Consider the following 17319-nt stretch of genomic DNA (forward strand, 5'->3'; position numbering starts at 1 on the left):
TTTGTTTTGTCATTATTATTGAATTTTTTTTTTTAAGAAATAAAAACACCTCTCCAGTCCCGTTTTACTTGAACAGTGCTGCCCTCTATGGGCCGTTGATGGTGATGAAAAGAAAAACTGTTTTGCAATAAAGGGTATGTGATGAGATTCCCTCCCCCCGCCCCCTCCCCATTTACCCCTCCGCCCCAATTTTTTGCACCGAATCCTCTCGATCTTCATCGCTCAGCCATGCTGACTGTTCTTCCTGATGACATCGACAGAATTGAGTTTTGTCTGTTTTTCATTGACAGATTTAATAAATTGTAGATTAATGGATTTTTTTGTTTTGAAGGTAGTCGTCTGTTTTGGTTTGGAGTTCGTCGTCGCGGTTAGAGGCCACACAGGCAAAAGTAGGAAAAGAATCAAAATTAGATTGTATTACATTTTAATGGCATGAATGTTGGAAGAGAGTATGTCTTATAACAGGCAATTAAAATACATTATCAGTACATATTTTACAGTTTTGTGATCAACACTAAAATAAAATCCATAAAATATTAAAAGAAGATAAACACTCCAGGGATGAAAGACATCTACACAGTGCCTTCAAAAGTATTCATACCCTTTCAGCCACAACAAATATACAGTAGTGCATAAATGTCAACAGAATTTAAAAAAAAAAAAAAGCCTTTCTGTATTTGAAACTTGAAAACAATGCTCATTCGTTCATTTTGATTGCTACGTCACACAGAATTGGAAAACATTTGTCTCAAGATGTTCCCTCAAGAGGACTGAACACAAATCCACACCACACTTTCACATTTTGGGCGTTTTAAAGCAAAACAAAACATCAATCTTGTGATTGTAGGTCACTATTCTGCGCTCGGTTGGGTTGGTATAACGAAATTCCAAATAAATACAAAAAGGTCTGTGGTTTTAACATGGGGGGAAAGAAGTGTTTTAAGGGACAGGAATACTTTAGCAAGGCACCAATTAAAAAGAAAACCAGGTAACCGAGAAGCAGTTTGGGTTTCTTTTAGGATTCTGTCATTTCATCTTACATAGTTACTGAAATGCCCTCTGATTACATCATGCGTCTGACTCACTGATTAGTAAACTATTTCTGTAAAATGTATCAACTCTCATCAGTGAGTGTGCTTTTAAAGTTCATGTCGATGTATGAAAAGCTCCCACTTAATACAGACTGCAGGAGACAAAGCGTAAACAAAAGGAATCAAAGTTGTTGCAGCCACTAAAAAAATAAAAGACACCACCGTGAGGCATTGACGTCCTGGACTCTGCTGGAATATAATGAAATGATCTCGGGATCTACCGGGGAACGTTGCATTGCAATTCTGAAGAAAACCCACTGAAACGGTACTAAGAGGATGTATTGTAGAAACATAGTACCTGCAAATTCACCTACTAACTGCACAGCTGCCTGTCTTGTGCGTCTGCTGACGGGGAGTGCGTGCGCGTCAGAGCAGCGACGCGCAGTTCTTCAGCAGCAGGGGTTTGGCCAAATCCAGGATGTCCAGGTCGGGATCGAGCGACCTTCCCAGCCCCTCCAGCACCATGATGGCAAACACAATGGACGCAAAGTTACTCTCCAGCTTCACCTGAAAAACACCGTCAATGAAGAATAAAAGGTAGCAACACCACTGTTTTACTTAAAACCCAAAACAACGAGAAAAAAACCCAAATCTTCTCACTGATGTTTCCTTTCAGTCTATTTTGTGGTTTAAATAAAGAATATAACTATATTACATACTAGAGATACATTTGAGAAGAAATATACAAAGGCAAATACTACATTGTGTCTTTTGCATTACTGTATTTTCTAAGAAAAAAAAAAAAAAAAGTTTTTTTTATGTGTCATTTTAAATTGGGGACATTTTCCTGACATTTGCCTCCCAAATGTTCCCTGCAGGATACCAAAATGGTTCTGTCAGAACAGATGCCTTTCAGAAAGGAAACAGATTAATTAAAGTTTGTAAAAATGGAAGGTATGAGACAAAGTGCTCATCTTTTGTCCACCATGTTTTTTGCTTTTGCTTCCAGTTCATAGTAAAAAGGACAAACATCCAGTGACTTTTACTCAACAGAAGGTCTAGGTAGTAAGCTCAGCTAAGTAAAGCAATAGAGTGAGACATGTCTTCTTGTTGTCGAAGCTCAAAATAAAGACAAAGAAAGAAATCCAAAGATATTAGGAATAAATGTTGGTTTTCAAACGTCGCTGGCAGGGTGTTTTGTGCATCTCTTAAACGAGGCAAAGCTTCCCAATGATTTACAGCTCAGATAAAAAAATTATCTAAACTTGGTGCCTTTCAATTACTTTAAAACTGACCGTTTTGGCCCACATGGCAACAGTTTTGATACCTCTGCTTTACTCAGAACAGTTACTTTGTTTGTTTCTAAAATACATAAAGCCATTTACAAACCTCTTGCAGAGATACCCGCTGGCTTCTGGATGTTGATATTCAGAGAAATAATAATAATTTCAACTCCTCTTTATTTTTTTCCATGTCACTTCATTATGATAATCAGAAAGTTTAAACATGTAAGTTTAAAAGATCACAAAGGAAATATACTTTACCTTGTGCTTGATGAGTAAGCCAAACACCTTAGAGAGCAAATCAGCTACTCGAATCTAAAAACAGACAAAAGATGAACATTACTGATGCAGATCATCAGTAAAAGTAGCACCAAAAACATCAAACTCTTTAATGAAAGCAACATGAGTTGAGCTACAAGTTTATTAATTTAATTTTAGGGGCATTAAACCCCTCAAACTTAACTAGCCAGTTAAGACATTTAAACCCTAAAAGGTTACGCTTTTATTTACAACACATCTATTACGATTGAGAAAACAAAGTTAGATGAAACACCTTTCCCAGAGAGAGGGTGTTGCTGACGGCATGATCCACCAACTCGGCCATCTCCTTCTTAAAAAGCGCCACATCTTTGCACTCGTTGGCTCGGGCATGGTGCAAAATCAACTCCGCCACCCTGTCGCCCTGCAAAACCCCACAGGTCCGCTTATCTATATATACATTTGATAGTTATCTTACATCAAAAGCGTACTTTTCCTACTGAATGACAGTTAAAGTTCCTAATACCTTGCGCAGCACCACCGCCGTGAAGACGGCCTTGAAGTTGGCGAGGTCGTGGTCGCTGAGCTGAGCCACGATGCCGGCGTCCAGCAGCACCAGCTGCAGAGGACACGGGCCCGGTCTGACGCTGACCACCACCGTGTCCAACAAGTCCGTGAGGGTGGTCTTTCCGAGGTGGTCCCCCGTGGCGCCAACTGCGTCGCTGGAACCAGCGAGAGACTTCGGATATTGGACCAGAATGTTGCCGGGATGCAGATCCCCGTGGACAAAGTTGTCCACAAACACCTGCAGGGGAGACGTAGGTGAAGATGGCTGATAAAAGTGGTGAAGTACTTTAAATATGTGCCAATGTAAACACAGGTCAAAGGTCGTAACGTTTGTTGAGCTGACCATTTTCAGCAGGGTGTCAACTCCCATTCTGGCTATTCTCTGCTTCACCTCCTGAGGAATCTCAGAGCTCAGGTAGTTCGAAATGGGCTCACTCTCCTACAAAAAAAACACAATACATTTCCTAACATTTTCCAATTACTGAATAATGCTTGAGGCGTCGGCTATCTTCAGAAACCACATGCTCACTTCAAAGGTTTCCACTAAAATGTTCCTGGTGACAAACGGCCGCAGCGGAGTCGGAAACCTGATGCTCTCCACGTCTCGGAAGTTTTCTTGGAAACGCTCGATGTTTCTGGCCTCGAAGCGGAGATCGATCTGCAGCAAACGCAGAGTAAGTGAAAATACGTCCAGTGAGGTTCCTCCGGTACATGCTGGGGAAATTCCTAAGCCGCATTCATGCAAAAAAAGAAATTTGGTTCGGTAATTTGATGTAATAAACTAAACCAAAACAAACGCTAATTAAAGTACCTGTTTGGTCATTAGCTTCTCAAACTCCTCGACGACTTCACACAGACTGAGCCACTTGAGTCCGGGCAGGCAGTGCAGGAGCCAGCCGCCTGCTTTCATCAGCAGCAAGTCTATCTCTACCTGCCTCCTGACGCCTGGATGGACCACCTGAAGAGCAGGAAAAAATGAATCACATCTTCTCCTTCACTTGCAAAAAACATGAGGTATGAGAGGAAAATGTACAGCATCTTGCAAAAGCGTTAATTACCCTTGATATTTTCCACTGCGGTTCAAGAATGATACTATTTTGGCCTGTTCAGCACAGGCGGTCGACGCAGATGGAGACCTTCCATTTTTATTTAGGGTAAAATTATTACTGACATGATTTCCTTTCAAGGGAAAAAGTTAAGAACACTAATGTATTTGTTTCTTTACAAGCAATCTTGAATAATAAGTAGAACCATGTTTACTCAGGGACCTTTGCTGAAAAGTCAACTTTTCTGCACCCAAATCAACTTTTATTTAATTAATAAACCTGACTAAACATGGCAACCATTTTGAAAAAAAGAAAGTGACTGAAATTACCTGAAAATTTGAGGCTGCTAAATTTGGTCAAATTTTGAAAACTAGATGCCTTTCTTTTGCTACAGCAAATGTGCAAAATTCTTTGTTAGCTTTGGTTCTATATTGATTACAAAAACAATCAAACAAAATTAGATTAATTACTTGATTTTAGTTTTATTTTTCTTGGGCTTCGAGTGCTTTTGACTTGACAATTTTGGCCCACATGACAAAAGGTTTGCACAGAAGTCGGTACTACACAGTACTGACTTAGGGCGGATAAGTATAAATGATGTCACTATTTTTCATTTAATCTGTAAAAAAAAAAAGAAAAACTACATTATGCACTACTTTTTGTTGATCTCTTAAATAAAATCCAATGAGGTTTTTGGTTGCAATGAACCAAAATGGGGGTATCATGAGCACTTTGGCAAGGCACTGTAACTGCAGTATTTTCAGACTTGCCTTGATTGCCACAGGTATCAGGCGCTCCTTCTCGTTGCTGCTCTCCCCAGCCTGCTGCAGAACGCCACCCACACCGCCGAGGCCGGGGATCTCCCAGGCTTCCAGCAGGTCTTTTCTCTCCATCTCTTCTACAATCGACTGGAAAGACGGGTCCTCCACCTGACCGACCCTGGCCCAGCCTCTGTACACCTGGGCAACACACCCCGAACCCACAGGCTCTTTGCTGTCAAACACCAACACTCTTCTCCAGGCCTCACCAAAGGCCGTGCGGAGGCACTTCTTGGTGTGGGCCCAGGGGTGAGGGCTCACCTTGACGTGGAGCCTGGAGAAGCATTCGCAAAACTCTCGAGAGAAGATGTCCCGCCTGGTGCTGGCCCACTGTCCCAGCTTGATGAAAGTGGGACCCGAGGTCTCGGTCACCCACAGTAGGGCCTTCAGCCAGTAAGACGCACAGTGGGTGGACATCAGGGCTAAGGGGTAAAGGAGAAGAAGGGGACCAAACTTGCAGAGAAGCACCAAAGCACGAAGGCTGAGACGAAGGAAGAATACCACTTTGTGGACTTGGACTTTTGCAAGGGACTTCCTGTCTGCTGCCTTAGGTGGAAGAGTTGCTTCCTGGCACTTGGCTGCAAAGGATGAAGCACTGACAGCACCCCAACACAGCAGCGCGACCTTGGGTATGTGAGTAAGAATCTGTCCTCTTTTGATCAAACGTGTCCGCTGGTTATGCACGAGCCTGCATCTGGCATAGCAGCCCGCTCTTTGCAGAGTGGACCTCAGGTTGACCAGGAGTCCTCTGGCTCCAAATGCCAGCATCGCGGCCATGCTGTCAGCTATCCCCTTAGCTCGGTGCAAGAGTCCACATTCGCTTCTTCTGCCCTTTTAATAAAAGTATACCAAAACGAGGAGAATGTGACCTCTCATGCAAATATCCGACGCTGTAATGCAGATATTCCACCTCAAGAACAAAGCTGCGGCTTAGACGAAGACCGTCTGTCACCAAATACACGAATGTGTCTCTGTTCCGACGTTACCTGTGGATACGGTGCAGAAGGGCAGCAGCTGCGGTTTCCTGCAGCAGAAATCCCTCTGCTGTGCTTCTACTCTCAGTGTGGATAACAAACGCATTTCACAGCCCAATAGGCAGGAACGTACATCTAAAAAACATCAGTCATTTCCACTGAGAACAGAGCTACCCATGAAAACATTGCACTAACAACTCGCTTCCGGGTATGACGTTTCGCCGGGAGGTCACGTGGCCTTCACGCTGTACAGGTAGCCAAACCTCCTTAGTCCAGCTAGCGATGCAGCGCGAAGATAGAATAACTAATTACTTTCTGAGTTGAGTATTATCTTTTACTCAAATCTCGTTAGTGTCGCTGCTCGAGTTTTTATCCAATGTCTCTTTCTTGTTTTTCTAACCTTTAATGATCAAATTTTGATTACAAATTACAAATGAAGCGTCCCTCGTATTTACCTTTTTTTTTTGCAAAGCACTTTATATTAACAATTTTATGTTAGCAATTTTTGATACAAAACAATATGAATATAATATGAATATAAAGTATATAAAAGAAGTAACATTAGGTCGTGTAGAGAGGTCATGTAGCCACCAGATGGAGACAAATATACTTTCCTGTGTTCGATTCTATTTGGACGTTTTTGTATCTTTGAAGCATTAGAGTTGAACGCAAGAGGATGAAAAGGCTCAAGCAACTGATACGAAAGTAAGTATTTGTTTTTAGATAAGCGTGTTGTTGGTTTAGAAAGTATCTAAACATAAAGTTCATAGAAATGCGTTCAAGTGTCACGTTTAAATATGAAACAAAATTACAGGTCTTCACTCAGTTGTTATTGAAATTCGGGGTCCATCAACGGGAAACTAACTAGACAAACTTAATTACTCACATGTAAGGGCAGTTTAGAGATACCAGCCGCCCTCACATGGATGTGTCTGGGCTGTGGGAGAATAGCAGAGTGCCACATGTAAAGAGAGTGCATGCAAACTTCACATACAAAGCCCCAGCCAAGATGTAAACGACCTCCTCTCTGTAATTAACAGCGCTAACAACTGCTCTACCATGTATATTGATGGTGTATGATTTTTTTAAATTATAGCATTTTGTAGTATGTTGGTTTTTGACAGCTACACTTTAAAAGCAAATGGTCAGCCCTCAGAAGGAATGGGTATGAGAGGCTTCCCCTTCCTAGCAGTACTTGACATTGCTTCATATTGGCTATGGTTCTTCAAGGGATTTTTGTTGTTGTTGTGAGTATACTCTTTCCAGTATAGTGTGGGATGCCGGGTTGTTTGGTGGTACTTGTGAACCACTATGAAATCTTTTTTCCATATTGCGCAATCACCTTGCCTCATGGACTCAGACATCCTCATAATCAACCTCTGCTGGTCAATGCAGTGCACAACAGATGTTTTTTTATTTGGCGACCCTCGTTTGCTTGTTTTGCATGACTATTGGATGCTAAACCTAAATCTTCTGGTGCATCCTCTAGATATGTCACCTCTTTGTAAATAAAACAGTAACTTAAACTGTTTCTCAATTGTGCATGTGATGCGAGTATGTGACCAGCACCAGATCTGGGGGAATCAGAGCCAGTATCAAGTGGCACACAGGCAGAAGAATCCTGTGCTCCCAATGTCTGTGGATCACAGAGGAAGCGAGTTGATAGAATGTTACTCCAGCAAGAGCTCGTTTATTCTGACGCACATTTTAAAAAAATATATTGATAAATAAAATACAAGTACAATATAATTCAAGTTTAGTCAACAACACCTGGAATCTTTGCAAAAGAAATAAAATAAAATGCACAAATAAAATAACAATAACCACACATTTTCAATTAAAGAAAAGAAAAAAAAAGTTAAATACAAAACTAAACTGTCCCTAAAGCTATACTGTCCCTTATGGTATAATGGTGCATTTGTGTTATTACTTAATAAGATTTCTAATTGCTTTCATTCTGACCACGTTACCGTTTTACTAACGCATGAGTAATCGAGACTCTGGATCACAGGAAGACGTAGGAGGTAAGGAACCAAACACACCCATGGTGAGATTTAATTTCCCCTAGCTCAAACAAGAGCTCTTTCAGGCAACAATGTCAGTGATTGAGAACTTGCTGGCACCATGCTCCCTGTCACAGTGTGAGTCCCCTGGATAGTGAGCTCAGTACACACCCAGGATCCCAGCTGTAGGCCTGATAGAGGACCGAGGAACACAAAAAGCTGAGATAAACGGCAAACAGATGTCACTGGCCTCTGCCTCCCACTGCTACTGATGAACAAGCCAGGCTTTTTTAGTTTGTGCTTGCATTTCAAAGGCGAGGTCAGGCTTTAGGCTCAGAGGTCAGCTCCATAGCTGCTACATTGAGGCTGTCAGGCACTTTATGAAGGCTGCTCAGCGGTACGACTGAAGAAATTAAGCCTAAGTGTCATTTATGTCGCTGTTCGCTTCCAAGATCCATTGACCACAACATTTATCCTTCCTTTTTCCCAGTTTTTGAGAATCTTGCCTGAATGTATCGGCTGTATGTTGGCTTTCAGTACAGTCTTTTGAAAATGTCGCAAAGAAAATGGTGGTAAAGCGCTGCATTATTCAGCCTGTGCCACAACATTGATCTCAAGCAAATAACCTTGTAGACCGGTCTGTTGGGACTGCAGTTGAGGCTTAGCAAATACATACCTCTACTTTTACCAGAAAGACGCAGTGGCATGCAGACATATTTATGTCACGTTTCAACCACAGGTGTCAATGTATTTTATTGGGAGCTGAAGGAGAATGACAATTACATGCTCGTATTCAGTTATTTCTTGTCAACCCTCTTGAATTTGACACCGTTTAATAAAACTGATCTAATTGTACAATTTTGTAAATAGTTTTGAGCTAATTGGTATTGGCAATAAGGACCTTGTCTTTGCTTGGTCGAAATAAAAATGTAGAAATTTGTGGTTTACTGTATGCCAAAGAGTTCAAGGTTTATGAATACTCTTTGTTTGAACACATCCTTTCTATACAGCAACCCTAGAAACAATGCCTTTGGGGGTGTGAAGGTTAATTGTTAATCCGTCATCCATCAGTATGCATGTCCACCCTTGTTTCCTGGACACTTGCTTTCTCTTTCTCTTCGACAGGTCCACCAAGTTATCCCCGTGCTGTGGACTCCGCTGTTCGTATCTTCTCAATCAAGCTAATCCTTCCATACCACGTTTGTTACGTGTTTTTCTTTTCTTGTCGCTGCTGTCACTAGTTGGCACATCTGAACAAAGAGATAAAACTGACGGACATGTTGTCGTCTCACGGAGATAGTAAGAACCCCTCTTCACTGCCTCCCAGAAGAGCTTTTAGTGACGTGTAGTCGCTCCTCTTTTTAAGCCTTTCCCTTCCTGCTCCGTTTCCCCCTGTCTTTCTTTTACCGAACAGGACAATTGGTTTCCCAGGCAACCGGAGCTCCAATCACCCGGCCAGCTGCAGATTAGCTTAGCGGTGGGGGGCTTAGCTGGGTGGGGGCGGTGATGATGGAAAATGGAGAGGGAGGATAGAGAGAGAGAAGTTAGGAGGAAGGGGGTGGCTTGAGGAAAGGAGTGGTGGGAAAAGTTTCAGAGGGGGAGAGAAGAAAATCTGTCATTTATGGATAGGACTGTGAGCGCGTGCAGACGGAGCCGCGAACCGCTTTAGCCTCGAGGCTGGACGGGAGAAGAGGGAGGCCCTTCACTCCGCTCCCCACTTTCCCCCCCCCAAACTTTCTTTCGCGCTTCCTTCGGCTGTGGCTTTGTAGGAGGTTCGGGAAGGAGCCATGCAGAGCGAGAGAAGTCAGAGGCAGGGGTAGGGGGCGCTGGAACGGAGGAAGAGAGGGGAGAAGGGGTAGAAAAGCTGGTTAGTTTGGTAGAAAAGGAGCCATGAGAGTGGATGCTCTTCTCTGCGGGATCGGGTTTCACAAAATGAACAGCTACACCGAGAGAGCTTCATCGGGGCTCAACCAGCTCAGAAAGGTATAGTGAAATCTAAATGATTTTATTTGTCACCGTGTTTTGTTTTTTAATCCAGAAAAAAGTACATTTTCTTATAACTGTACAAAGATATGTTTCTTACAGGTTATGCTGGTGTGCATCTCTACCTTCTTCTCAGCAGTGCCAGTGTAATTGCTTGCGCCTGACCTTGATTGGGTCAGGCTTCCTTTATTCTGTGTAAAGAATGTGGCTCTATGCTTCTCTCAAGCAATGCTAATAGAAAATGCTATAAGCTGGTTTATTTTAGCTTTGTTTCTTCCAGGCTGATTTTTTTTCCTTCTTAAGACTTTTCTAAGGCTTTCTTAAACCTTACACTGGGGGCTCAAAACAGACTCATTTGCTCCTCACTGAGCTGTCTGTGATTGCACCAAGTGCATGCATGTATACCATAATGTTCCCAGGGATAGAGAGATGAGCTTTCCTCCATGTGAACAAAAGCACCTCTTCATGCATTGCTTGTATTGTTTTGAAAGGTGGATGGAAACCTCCTCAGGGAGGAAGCAGGAGTTCACCTACAGGTGGCTAAAAAATCTCTCCAGTCAGAATGAAGTTAGCTCAAGAGGGCTGAACGGGTAAAAGAATTGTGTGTTGTCAGGATGTTTTGATACTGAAAAAACCTCTGCCAGAGGGATTAAGTTTAATCTCTAAAAATAGTACAATAAAGAAAATTACACCTCTTGTCAAAAAAAGCACAACATTAATTATCAATGGGTCGCTGTTAAAAATCTAGAAAAGCAACAACTTGGCCAAAAAGAACATTTTTTAAAAAAATGAGGTTGAAATGTTCACACAGAACAGAGTAAGAGTGAAGATTATCTGCCAATGGAGTTTGTGGAGTTGTCATTGTAAACAGGCTCAGCTTTTGAGGATTTCTCAAGAGAAAATGGCCCAAGCAGATGTTTTGAGTGAGTTTTTCCCCATTAAAACTCGCATTGCTTTCGTAACTATTGCAAAAACTCACAAACACTTTCTTGTTCTTTTGTTAAACATTTGGTAGCTTTATATTACTTTCAAAAAGCACCTGTTCGTGTGCCGTGGTGGCGTAGTGGTTAGCGCGACCCATATTTGGAGCCCTTGAGTCCTCTACGCGGCCGTCGTGGGTTCGACTCCCGGACCCGGCGATATTTGCCGCATGCCTTCCTCCCTCTCCTTCCCCATTTCCTGTCAGCCCACTGTCATATAAGGGACACTAGAGCCCACAAAAGATCCCCCGGAGGGGTAAAAAAAAAAAAAGCACCTGTTCATTTTCCTCCTTTGCCACTTTAGCCTCCCTTTTTTTAATCCTTATGTTGCAATGATTATTATACCTGAACACTTCAGTCGCAGAGTGTTCAATCTGGCTTTTCGTGATATTTTTGAAGTAAATGCTTTACTTGCTATGAGTCCCGCTGGGTACTGGACTTGTTTTAACTAGACAATGACATACCCTTCCCAGCATTCAACCAGCATCTTCACAAGGGTTTTTGAATGTTGTTTTATTGTTGATGATCACATTTTGTGCTCAAACACATCCATCCTTGTGTGTTTGTTTTATCAGAAGGTGATTAAAAACGGTAACATTTCAAAACACAGGAACAAAACCTGTACCAATTCCCCATTAATTGCAAAAAGAACTAAAATCTTCTGTATCATATTTTCTCCTTTATATTCATAATTAGACAAATGAACAGCTGAAGCAGATCACAGATCAAAATTCCTTTGGTCCTCTAATCCTCCGTGTCTGCCTGATCCTGTCTTTTACTTACCAAGCAAAGTAGGAGTGAGATTTTATTGAACAGAGACAAGCTGACTCTCTGGAGTCACGGAGAACGTTTGTAGAGCTTGAGATAAAGGAATGGTGACGGTTTGTCTGCTGGTCTGGAGAACTGTAAAGGCTGGACTGCTATCCTGTCCTCTGACTTTTATTTGTTTAAAAGAATAATAATAAAAACCAATTCCTTCCGCTTCATTATTGTGTCCGGCCATTGACACCATTTTATTTTATTTATTTATTTCGAACATGATAGAAGTATAAAATCACACACATTAACAATGAATGCAAATGACACATTTTTTTTTGTGCTACAATAATCTTAACATTCTCAAAAAGGAGTAGGTTGAAGTAAGAAACTTGTGAAACACTATTATCTTTGTCTTCTTTTGCATAAAATTGCAATAAAATACATTGAAGTTTGAGATTATGACATGAAAAAAATTATATGAAGAAGTTCAAGGAGTGTTAATACTTTTTACAAGTCACTGTATGCCGTTGTAGAAAATTACTTGCTGTTCTTGACTCGATTTCTGTCTTTCTTTTTCTGCAATCCTTTTAGGATCAGCCCTACATACTGCATATAATTTCCACATTTTCTCAGGCTTTATTTATTGTTTTTTATCTTTAAACGAAAACCTTTATATTTTTGTTGTACACTGAATACAGCATGTCTCAAGATTGTTTGAATAAGCACCAGCTAAACCCATATCAACAAATAACAGAATATTGTTTCTTATCAGAAGAAAATTCTACAACAAATGCTTTTTATCATGTTGTTCCTCAATTTGGGATCTTTTTTGGTTTTGCAAGTGGAAATCGTACTCTTAAGTGATTGGTATGACCAATAATTTGGCCTAATGATAACAGTAACTCTAATTACATGTGAAATTGTTGCCATAATCTGAATCACCTTCACAGACCTACAAAGTTAGAACTATGCTGATATCCATGTATATTCATAGAAAGTTCTTGTGTAAATTTATCTGCTGTAGCTTCTACGGGTTGATGCGTTTTACTGCTTATTGATTTTGTCTCAGAATGGTGACAGACAGCAGGGTTTGGGGGCTGGGAGGTGTTACAGGCTGTTTTTAACGGATACCGTTCCCATCAGCCTGCTACTCAAAAAGGCCAACCGTCTGCTGTCCAAGAGCTGCTGCTGTTACCACAGAGATGTACCCTGAAGCAATGCTTCCTGTGGTTATGGTCCATGAATTCCTCTTATGATGGGGGTGTATAGTGTGTAATACTGTTAGTGGGTCATGGATTTTGTCAGGATCAAAAGTAGGTCTCGCCCCCTCCTCCCATGCACTCGCGTGGTTAAATCTTGTACGTCCAAAATCCAGAGTCAAGCCAAATCATGCATTAGTTCTGCATGCCATCACATTGCAATGTTGGACTAATTCATATTAACACTTTTCAATGTAGATTGTTGGACTTTGGGTGGTAAACCAACAGCAACCAAACACATTTTGATCAATTCTACATATGTATTGTCAAGTGTACTAAATTCAGCTAGATTAAAACTAAATTACTGCACATTCTGTGTTTACCACCTAGAAATTTAAAGCCAATTTATCTGTCCTGTATGAGTCTTCATTTTGTCCATCCATCCATTTTCTGACACCTTTATCCCATTGGGGCCATGAGGGGTGCTGGTGCCTATCTCCAGCTGTCAAAGGGCAGGAGGCAGGGTACACCCTGGACAGGTCACCAGTCCATCGCAGCTTCAGTTTGACCGTTCAGTTAAATTTGAGGGGGAAAGTATAGGTAGTGTCTCTTTTCACCATGAAAAGAGACATTTGTCTCTGTCCAATTGACATTTGTGCTCAGACACAACAGTCACCGCCCTCAAAGGTCTTGCTTTTGAGAGTGAAATGCTCCGACTCTTTTTGACATAAATTAAATGTCTCCTAAAACATTCACTCCAAAACGGTGCCGATTAATGTTGTCTGTACACAGTTGGACTTTGTCATAAAAAGAATGGTATTAAATTAAAAAATTCAGCCAAGAATTTACTACTCAAACACTGGAACGCATCAGTTGAATGAATGAATCCTGTGCATATTCGTGCAGCAGCTTTCCGTCACCATAGTGATGTATGTTTCACAACGAAATTAGCTGTTCTTTCACCACAAAATACATGCTCATGCCATCAGTAACTTCTGACACAAGGTTTTGACACTAACCCTTAACTGTTTAATTCTATATGATTCAACTAAAGACTGCAATAGAGCCCACAAGAGTCTCCTGCACCTCCTCCTTTGTTTTTACAATTAAATAGTTTGGTTTTATTTTCACCAAATAAGGCGGCATTTTAATAGACATAGCATACTTAACCTAAAACAGAAGATGATTAGGCCCCAACTATTCCTTTTAACTTGCAGTTGAGCTTAATTTTTTTTTTTTACTGTCTTAGTGATTACTATTGTATCTTGCAAGAAAGTTACTCACATGGAGTTGCAGCCTTCTCTCCTTCCTCCACTCTTCCATTATTTTGTGCCCTCTTGCAGACGTGGCTGTGAGCGAAAAGAATGGCGTTTACCTGTCAATTTAAGGATCTCTTGGATAATGGCAATTAAAACAATTCTGCATCTTTAAGTTCATCCAAGTTTAACAACATAATAAGTAGATGCCCCAGACGCACTGCAGACACAGAGGAGGCTGGATTATAACAAATTGCATTTAAACACTGTCTTGTTTGAAATGTAGAGCAGGGAAAGTAGTGGCGTCGCTGGTGATGTGTTTTCTCTGAGTTGTACTTGTAATTCTTTCTTCTTCTTTAGAAATATTTTGCTTCAGATCTCATGCTTTTTTCAGATAATAGCTTTAATTTTTTATTAAAGAACAAATTTTATTGTGCTAAAGTAAATTCTTTACATTGGTTTAGTATGATTTGTGTGAGGGGAAACCAAACAAAAGACTCTGTTTTACTCATATTTGTCCAGTGGCGGCCTTGACCCTGGCTCACAGCTCTCAGTCGAAGGGTGTGCGGATGTCAGTAGCGTCATCTCTAAGGTTACACTCCGGAAGAGCACTTTCCCAAGCTCTCGCCTTGTTTAGATCCCCTGAGGACTGGAGGGTGAATTATGAAAATATGTCTGTGCAAGCATGCGGAGGAGCAGGGAAGCTTGGATGAGACAGTGGAGCTCTGTTGGGAATTCTCTATTGGAATCCTTTAAATATATACCAGGAAGAAAAAAAAATCAAGTACGAGATGAAGAGAGAAGGGTTTTGAAATTGGAGCTCAACTCAGAGACCATGGCTTGGAGGTGAAACTTGATTTAGACCCCTGAAGTTAATGTTTGTATGTTGAAGTAGCCGGTTTATGGCTGCAAAAATATGAGCTGAGGAAAGTGAGCTCACTTTCCTCAGACTTAAGCTTTTTGGGCTTTATGCTTAGGTTAAAAAATTGCTATCCATTCTTTTCCCCGAGTCATTATTGATGCTATCTTAGAGGTTTGAGACCTGCCGCGACCTTGCATTTGCTAGTAAGCCCAAAGTTATTGCAGATTTAGCCTTAGAGTAATCTTTTAATTTAACCTACATGTTTCATCTCGAGGTAATATTAATGTAGTTGCCCCGCCAGAGTCCTGACTTGAATCTTCGGATGGAGCTATGATTAGGGTGATTGCAAGGAGGCTTTCCAAACTCAAATGCTAGCATGTGGCGGTGCTTCTCATCTGATAAACAACAGTAACAATGTCTTCAAGTGAAGTATTAAGTTTTTCTGAAACCTGCATTTACACCGTGGCTTTAGAAAAATCTCAACTTTGCAAATTAAACAGACTATTGTAGAAATCCAATAAATAAGGTAGAAAGAAGGTCTTCATGTACAACTACCATGTTTTACAGCCTCGGTGAAACTGAAACACAAACATAAATTTTAATGTTGAACTGACATGATCATGTTTTAAAATAGATTTCATAAAATTTTATTCTACAGCTTTGTTTAATTGATTTGAAGTCAATTCTCTACCCAAGACAAAAACTAACTGTACACTCAGTACCCCAGGCAAAAGGATGCCAAAGATTTATGGCAAAATGTGGCCAAAGTAGGCTGTCCCGCTTATACCCGCTTGCCGTATATGTTCAGTGGTTATTGGGCAGAAGAAGAACAAATCTTGTGAAGGTCTCGGTCGTTGGCTGGAGCTGCACTGGTCTTTCAGATATGAGGGAAACAAACGTGGCTCTTTGCATATAACAGAAGCAGTGTTGAACGGGCTGAGGAGGGCCAAAGTGAGAGCAGTTTATTGAAAACGTGTCTTGGAATGAATTGGCAGGGCACATTGTTGTGTGGAGCCAGCAGGGTAATTGAGAGCAGATTCTGCATGAGTCAGGAGCTCTGCTGAGGGGTGCTCTGTATCTGTTGTGAGAATGGACTGACGAGTCCATGGCCGACAGATGCTCCACCTCTGGACAAGGAGGAAACAAAGACACTCTTTCCCATTTGAGAAGAATGACAGAGACCGGTTTACAGAGACTCTCTGGATACTTCGGATACTTCATCACTTTCCCCCTTTTCATCAGAGATGTGTTCTTTTGCACTCTGTCTTGTGCTTTTGTTATTCACCCACCTCATTGAGGCCAATTAATGTGTTGTGTTGTCAACAGTTTGCTGGAAAAAAAAATGTTTGTAGGCAGTAATTCCTCTAATTGGCTGACTTACCACCCTTTTAGATGATGTTTAACAAGGATTTTTTGGCTTTCAACAAGGCAGCATTGTTGAAAGGTTTCCCAAAATTTGTTTCTTGAATTAAGACTAAAGGAATAAACACAAATTGAGTCTGAAATCTTATACAATAAAAGCCTTGACCTAAACCTTGAGGATTGGTCATTTGTAAACTTTTGACGGGTGAAAGGAGCAGGGAAGGACAATGCCGACCGTGTACGGAGCTTCCTTCCGCTGGCATTTGTAAGAACTGCTGCGTTTTACAGTTGCAGTGAGAAGTTTACTTTCACTCACCATGGACATGAATGTCATGTGGCGTCTTTGACGATGCATTCAAACTGATCTTTTTACAGAAAGTGATGGTCACACTACTTTAAAGAAAATTGACATGCGTTGAAACTCGTGCACTGAATCATCATTGATCGACATGCAGTCAAAATCACAAATATAGGCTTAAATATGTACATTTAACCCAGATAAGTGTCATTTAAAAGTTTCCGGCATAGTTTGAAACTGTCCACATCATTCGCCTTTAAGCGTCATCCAAAGATGTTTAGAGGTGCTGTATTCAAGACTGGAAAGAGTGTATTCTAGAGCTTGATTGTATCCCCGTCTAATCATTTCTTGATGCGGTTTAGGATCAGTGTTCTGCTGTAATACCCATTCACATCAATGGTTCAAATGTCTGACTCAGCTGTTGCTAGAAGAAAGTTGCTGGAACAGCACCGCTAACCACAGTGACACAAGTTTAGGACTGTCCTGGTATGAGACAGCTCTGATCAAAAAAACCAGTGAAACTTATAAATATGGACAAAAAGAAAAACCTAGCTTTCAGGTCTCATCTGTCAGTGTAGTGATAGACTTAGACTTAGACTTAGACTTGTACTTTATTGATCCCTTGGGAAGACTCCCTCAG

The 17319-nt window shown here is 41.1% G+C and overlaps 2 protein-coding genes across 4 annotated transcripts in view; one reads left to right on the forward strand and one right to left on the reverse strand.

Moving 5' to 3' along the window:
* Positions 1–163: 163 nt before the first annotated feature.
* Positions 164–6202, reverse strand: adck2 (aarF domain containing kinase 2). Of its 2 annotated transcripts, none has more exons than XM_028041715.1 (9): positions 5990–6202; positions 4956–5834; positions 3951–4097; positions 3669–3797; positions 3483–3578; positions 3099–3377; positions 2868–2996; positions 2576–2629; positions 164–1598 (listed from the first exon to the last, which is right to left on the reverse strand). In XM_028041715.1, the coding sequence occupies exons 2-9, from the start codon at positions 5778–5780 to the stop codon at positions 1458–1460; spliced, it is 1800 nt and encodes a 599-aa protein (XP_027897516.1). In that variant the 5' UTR covers positions 5781–5834; positions 5990–6202; the 3' UTR covers positions 164–1457. The 2 variants fall into 2 exon arrangements, with proteins under 2 accessions (XP_027897516.1, XP_027897526.1); XM_028041725.1 differs by having other exon boundaries at positions 4956–5144; positions 5265–6202.
* A 3335-nt stretch (positions 6203–9537) lies between these two features.
* si:dkey-82f1.1 (DENN domain-containing protein 2A) overlaps positions 9538–17319 on the forward strand; it is a 40942-nt gene continuing 33160 nt past the window's right edge. For both annotated transcript variants that reach the window (XM_028040769.1, XM_028040777.1), the window contains exon 1: positions 9538–9963. The gene's annotated coding sequence lies outside the window, so the exon portion shown is untranslated. The remainder of the gene's footprint in view (positions 9964–17319) is intronic.

This window comes from Xiphophorus couchianus, chromosome 2, assembly GCF_001444195.1.
Source record: "Xiphophorus couchianus chromosome 2, X_couchianus-1.0, whole genome shotgun sequence".
Taxonomy (NCBI): domain Eukaryota; kingdom Metazoa; phylum Chordata; class Actinopteri; order Cyprinodontiformes; family Poeciliidae; genus Xiphophorus; species Xiphophorus couchianus.

Bases quoted from the DNA above. Each gene is read 5' to 3' on its own strand.
- adck2 (XM_028041715.1), bottom strand. From the start codon at position 5,780: ATGGCCGCGATGCTGGCATTTGGAGCCAGAGGACTCCTGGTCAACCTG. The intron at 2,997-3,098 runs GTATTAGGAACT...GGGGTTTTGCAG, and splicing joins CGGCGGTGGTGCTGCGCAAG to GGCGACAGGGTGGCGGAGTT. The intron at 2,630-2,867 runs GTGTTTCATCTA...GTCTGTTTTTAG, and splicing joins ACACCCTCTCTCTGGGAAAG to ATTCGAGTAGCTGATTTGCT.